This window comes from Chrysochloris asiatica, unplaced genomic scaffold, assembly GCF_000296735.1.
Source record: "Chrysochloris asiatica unplaced genomic scaffold, ChrAsi1.0 scaffold00203, whole genome shotgun sequence".
NCBI lineage: Eukaryota > Metazoa > Chordata > Mammalia > Afrosoricida > Chrysochloridae > Chrysochloris > Chrysochloris asiatica.
In genome coordinates, this window is record NW_006408721.1 from 1,623,348 (window position 1) to 1,630,158 (window position 6,811).

The following is a 6,811-nucleotide window of genomic DNA, read 5'->3' on the forward strand; positions in this document are numbered from 1 at the left end:
ATACATCCATGTTAATAAACACCTAGATCAAAAAACAGAAGATTTCCAGCATCCCAAAAGTGCGTCCTTCATATTTCCTTCCAGTCCCTCAGGAATATAGTCTCCATCCTGACTTCTAGTAGCACAGAATAGTTTTACTTATTTTTGTACTTTTCCACTCATATGTTTCATTGCATTTGATTTCAGATTGCTAGGAATATACCACAGTATGTATATGAATGTACCACAGTATATATATCAGTGCTACTATTGACAGACATTTGGTTCCAGCCATCAAGTTTTACAAAATGTGCTACTATATACTCTTAATTTTTAATACTTACTTAACTAGTCAAAAAGGGTATCAAAATTTTCATAGATTATCTTCCCACTGATGACCTTTACAGGTAATTGATCGAGAACTTGAAAAGACTCTCGTTATTGAAGACGATGTACGTTTTGAGCATCAGTTTAAGAAGAAGCTGATAAAGTTAATGGATGACATTGACCAGGCTCAGCTGGACTGGGAACTGATGTGAGTGACAAGCTTATCAGAGAACACTGGGAAGAATTCAGTCCTTTACAAGGACTAGAGACCCTTGATGCCCCAGCTAGTAGAAGATACCGCTCAAGTTGCCACTTGCCTGGTTTCCTCTCTGTAAATGTTTTCAGAAACAAGAAATGGGTACAGATTGGCCACTGGTTTTTGCATTCATGTTCTGTAGGTTGAGAAACTATGATTCTTGAGAATTAAAGTGGCCTACAGATCAGGGGCACAGCAGGAAAACCACCTATGGAGTAGCATTGTACCCGGAAGGGAGGTGAGGGTGGTGGAGGAGGCATTGGTTTCTGGCAAGAATAGTGTTACAGCAGAACAATCTGCGTTGTCTGCAGCCCTGACTGTGGGGGAGTGGAGGGTTTCCGAGGCCGTTTTAAATATTTAAGGCAGCAGAAAGCCTCATCTTTCTTTCACAGAGCAGCTGGTGGGCTTGAACTGCAGACCTTTTGGTTCACATTCTAGTACTAATCATATGGAGTCACCTGCTTAACATGGATTAAGTGAAAATAATATTATTTTATGAAACTATTATTTTAACAGGTTACCAATGTTTTAAAACTATTAATGAAATAATTTTCATTTTTTTGTACCATGTCTGGGAAGTCCAGCATGTATTTTACACTTAAAACACCTTTCAGTCCAAATGCTAAAATTGTATTCTGTTAAAGTGACTGTTAAAAGAAACAAACAGAAAAAGCCACAGAGTTGTCAATGGCTGATGATTTGAAAGCAAATCACCAGATTTTTCTTGTGTGGACTTCAACTTGTAATCAGCTGTGCAGATTAACCACGTCACCACCTGGTGTCTCCAACGTGACCCTTGTTGGTAGGTGCCTCTGAATCGGTTTTAACTCATATTGATCCCATGTAAAAGACTGGAACAGCCTCCACAGAGTTTCCTAGGAGCAGATCACCCCAGACTTTCTCCTGCAGAGCAGCTGCATGGGTTTAAACCACCAACCTTTCAGGTAGCAGCCAAGTGTTTAACTACTGTGCCACCAGGGTTTCCTGAATGTTGGTGACCCTAGTACTGATGTGGCACTATAGGATTAGCATTGTACCGCAAGGTTGATTAGAATCTCAAGGTCGGCGGTTGAAACCCACCAACCATTCCTGGAAATCTTATACAGGGTCGGTATGAATCAGAACCAACTCAGCAGCACTTAACAACAGTCCTACCCAAACCATAAACTTTTGTTTAAGGGAAAAAAAATATGTATGTTTTACTCAACTTTAATGTTTACATTTAATTCATTTAAATTAATACAACCACAAATTCAGTTCCTCAGTTGTTCTAGCCACTTTTCAAGTGATTCATAGAACTTCTGTCATTTGATAAAGCACTAGAAAAATTCAGACTTTTTAGTTTGAAAAGAAAGGCCGAGAAGATAAATGTTAGATATTCTCAGAGGAACTGTAAGCGTGAATATGGGCTTATTCAATAAATTCTGAAATGCTTGAACAAGAGGAGTTCTCTTGAATGTTGAAATAATTATAGGGCAAAATAAATAAAGTGTTATTTCACCCAGAGGAGCATGGTGACTCTGTAGGATAAACACTGGACTGTGAACCACAATGTCAGTGGTTCGAGCCCACCAGCAGCTCCACAGGAGAAAGATAAGGTTCTCTGCCCCCTCAGAAACCCTAAACAGAGTAGGAATTGCCTGGAGGATACTTAACAACAACAATAATTTCACCTACCAGGCAATTCCTCTCACTCAGTAAAACTTAAAACAAGCAGCCTGCAGACAAAAGTAATAGATCACAGATTCCTGAGTAGATAGATCACAGGTCCATATCCATAAATGGTGGAGGTACTTCTGTACTTGTGTAGAAGGTGTTCATGGAGGACAGAACAAGCATGAGAGCACTTCTCAGGAGTAAATAGGGCAGAACGAGGTGAATGTGAGGGGGAAAAGCCAAGCCATCCGGGTCCCATAACTCCTCCTGTTCTGTGTTCACTGCTTGTATTTCAAGACCTGTTGAAAAATCATGAAAGACTAAGTTCTGGAGACTTAAAAATGAAAAATTCAGAATTATCACATCGGATTTTTTTTTTTTTGTCCCCTTTGAATCTCTGTAAACACAGCTAGAAATCCCATATTATCTTTGAGAAATTTTCTGAATGATATTTTAATTTGTCTAAATCTTTACTTGCTACCTTGAACACAGTCCACTAGGAAGGAGTCCAAGGAAATGGAAAACAGTAAAATTTTACAAAATATCAAGTACCAGAAACTGGCATCCCATTGATAGCAGATGACTGTTATAGTTGGTTGCTTGATACAGTTTGTGTGTGTAATAAGGGGCTTCAAAAAATTTGTGGAAAACTGGAATTAAAGATCATGGAAAATCTCCACAAATTTTGAAGTCCCCTCAGACGTTTAATATGAGACAATTGGTCCAAGATTTCAAGCAAGTGTATATAAAGTACTTTTTTACCACCATTATTCATACCACTGTGTTACCAACTTGGAATTGTTCTCTTCTGCCCATTTTCTTTTAGTTATATTGGTAGGAAGAGGATGCAAGTAAAAGAACCTGAGAAAGCTGTACCCAGTGTGGTAAATCTGGTCGAAGCTGATTATTCCTACTGGACTCTGGGCTATGTCATCTCTATGGAAGGAGCACAGAAGCTGGTTGGAGCCAATCCTTTTGGGAAGATGCTGCCAGTGGATGAGTTTCTGCCCATCATGTACGACAAGCATCCTGTGTGAGTCCTTGCCAGCCCCTCCATGACTTACACCACTCCATTTCTGGGTGTAGTTGATATTTTGTAGCTCTTATTGCTTTCATAATAATCCATAATCATGACCCAGAGAAGCAGCTCCAGTGAGTTCATTCCCTTTTAAAGGCAGGGAAGATGAGGCAGTGTTTTGATGCCCACTGTGTCCTTTAGCTAGACATAGACCGCATATTCTCTCCTTGGCTTTGCTCTTCTTACCCCCATAAGCTTCTCCACTTCATGGTGAAGGTTATCGTCCTAAGCACTCCACATTCTTCAGGTCATTATTTGTTGAGTGTGTAGTGTCGGTCAGAGTTCACAGTGTGGTGGGAAAACCAAGCTCATAAACAAATCATCCTGATACGCTGTGATACCTGTTATCACAGAAATGTGTGACACGTCTGGGACAGTGAAGATGGCACGTGGCTGGATATCCATGGTTCTCACTGACCTAACACTTACCAAAGGGTGGAATGGGTGGTTTCCCTGTCAGTCTCCCCAATAAAACTATGAGCCCCTTAAAGGCAGGAACAGCCTTTCATCTCTGTGCTTGCAGAGCCTAGGCCAAACATTATACATACCAGCTGTTTGACCCTGGATCCCCAACTTTGTAAAAGGAGCTGAAGTCCAGGTTCTAACCTCAACTTCTCTTTGTTCCTGAGTAATTTCCTTACTGTCGTTAAGTGTCATCAAGTCAGTTTTATATAGGGTTTCTAAGGAGTGGCTGGTGGGTCTGAAACACCAACCTTGCAGTTAGCTGTCTGGTGCTTATTCTACAGAGCCACACCAGGACTTAATTTAGCTATTAAGATTTCCTGTGCTGCATCACGTTCATGTTGTCTCTTAACTTCAGTAAAATGGAGCTCCTTGCTCTCCCTGTGTCCAGTGTGTTAGGGACTGACTTAGCTCTACCTCTGGGAAGAAACAGAGGTTTGACTTTGTTTCCTAGGGCCACAATAAAAGAGTACCACAAATGGGTGCCTCATAGAACACAGACTGATTGTCTCGTGGTTCTGGAGGCTAGGAGCCTGAAATCACGCTGTTTGTCTGATTGGTTTTCCTGAGGCTCTGAGGGAGATGTTTTCCACACCTGTCTCCTAGCTTCTGGTGATGGTCAGAGACCCTTGGTGTTGCGTGTCTTGCAGCTCCAGTCTCTGCTCATGGTCACATAGCTATCTTCTTCCTGGTGCCTCTCCTTTTCTCTTCCAAGGATACCACTCAGATTGGCTTAGGATTCACCCTACTCCAGTGTAACTTCATGTAAACATAACCTATAACATCTTCAAAGACCCTACTTCCAAACAAGGTCATATTTACAAGCACCAGGGCTTGGAACTTCAATATATCTTTTTGAGAGATGTAATTTGAGCGTAGTGGTTACGAATCAGGCTGGAAACCCTAAGGTCAGCAGTTCAAAACTACCAGCTGTTCCGCAGGAGAAAGATGAGGCTTTCTGCTCCCGTAAAGATTTATAGCCTCGGAAACCCTGTACAAGGTCGCTATGAGTCGGAACCGACTCCACAGCACATAACAACAACAATTTGATATATATTAAATCAATCATTATTACCATAACAGAAGGGCAATGAGTACATATGCTGCCCTCCCTGACCTAGGGGCATACACGTGTGTCTCATATCAGCATCCTGGAGAGAGGCCAATTTACCCTTCCCCTTCCCCTCACAGGGAGCTGGAATGCAAGCCAGAAAGAAATGCCTCAAAGCCCATGCCCATGCTGCCATCCAGATCACAGATTTCTAATGAATTCATCCAGAACCAGGGCCTTTTTCTATAAAGTGATCCAATTTATTTGTTAATATGGTACAAAAGAGCACAGATTTTCATTGTTAGAGTAAACCTAAACATTCAAGTATTATTATTGTTGTGTATTACTGAAGTGATTCCACACATAGTGACCCCACAGGACAGAAGAAAACGGCCTCACAGGGTTTCTAAGACTGTCATCTTTAGGAAAGCATGACACCACGTCTTTCTACCAAGGAGAAGTGAGTGAGCTCGAACTGCCGATATTTTAGAGCTGAATGCTTCACCACTGCACCCTCAGGGCTCCAATCTATTGAAATAGAACAAAAATATCCGGACCTTTATTTTTATTTTTCTAAGGTTGTCTGAAAGCTTTTCAGGAAACTTTTGTTGTGTCTGTTGTTGTTGTTAAGTGCCATCAAGTCAGTTCCGACCCATAGCTACCCTGTATAGGGTTTCCAAAGAGCAGATGGTGAGTTTGAACCACCAACCTTGCAGTTCAAATGGCTTTGCCGTCTGGCACATTAACCCACAGTGCCATTTTATCAAAAAAGGATAGAAGTTTAAAAATAATCAAATGAATGAATGAGCATTTTAAGAGCTAAATGCAGAGGGCCTCCCTGTCCTTTCCCTTGTGTCCCTGTGTGTGTTCTGCTTACCTCATGCACCTGTGCATCTCTTGCTTTCAGAGCTGAGTACAAGGAGTACTATCAATCCAGAGACTTGAAAGCCTTCTCCGCAGAACCCTTGCTCATCTACCCCACACACTACACGGGCCAGCCGGGGTACCTGAGTGACACGGAGACCTCGACCATCTGGGACAATGAGACGGTGGCCACTGACTGGGACAGGGCACATTCGTGGAAGTCCCGGAAACAAGGACACATCCACAATAATGCCAAGAACACAGAGGCACTGCCATCACCAACCTCCCTGGACACTGTGCCTTCCCGGGAGGAGCTATGAAGGGTCGCAGGCACATTTCACCCATTGTGTTCATCATTCTTAGGTGTTTCTAAAGGGCTTGTCACCCGTTTGCGCCAGTTTCTTTTAGTTGTCACAGTCATCTAACCAAAGTGGTCTGACGTGATTGCTCAGAATTAGTATATTTTTTGACGGGATGAGGAATAAGAATGTTAAACCCAAATTTCCTAGATGGTTATATGGTAAGCTTTATGGGAAACATTAATTGAAATTTCAACCCAGACACCCAGTTCATTACCCCTATGATAACCTCTTCCCACAATAAGGTCAAACAACGTAACAGAGACTCACCCAAGAGAGCAATGAATGCCAAGTTGTCTCATCAGAAGATGCGTAGTCAAGGCCGATAAGACAAGGAACCACATTTTTGGTTTCATGGAGCTTGCTTTAAATAATAGATATAACCCCTAAAACATGTTTTGTGGGAAATCCAACCATCTGAAATCACACTATTGGGCTTTTTATTTAAACGAATTGTCATGATCCCTATTACAAAGTGAACTTTTTACCTTAGTCCCCATAATCTAATGGAGGTTGGGCATCTGAACCTGGCTGAAACTCAGCCCTGGACCATCATGGCAATCAGAGCTCTCCTAAAGAGCTACTTAGCTTGCCATGTGGATAGAATTTGGTAGATAATTGAGAACTGGTGTAGCTATTTGAGGAGAAAATAGCTCAACCTTTGGCCTTTTTTTTTTTAATTGTGATCACTTGAGTGAGGACGCTCTAGTTATAAAGGTGAAGTTAATATATAAGGGGGCCGAGGCTAGCCGCTAATTCCCGGCCCCGGGTCTACGTGC

At 41.9% G+C, this 6,811-nt stretch overlaps 1 protein-coding gene across 1 annotated transcript in view; it reads left to right on the forward strand.

The window, feature by feature from the left end:
• The window catches only part of COLGALT2 (collagen beta(1-O)galactosyltransferase 2), a 176,136-nt gene extending 170,066 nt beyond the window's left edge, over nt 1–6,070 (forward strand). The window contains exons 10-12 of the mRNA XM_006872528.1: nt 387–514; nt 3,045–3,251; nt 5,717–6,070. Coding sequence (XP_006872590.1) covers nt 387–514; nt 3,045–3,251; nt 5,717–5,993 — 612 coding nt within the window. The 3' untranslated portion in view covers nt 5,994–6,070. The remainder of the gene's footprint in view (nt 1–386; nt 515–3,044; nt 3,252–5,716) is intronic.
• The last annotated feature ends 741 nt before the right edge of the window (nt 6,071–6,811 follow it).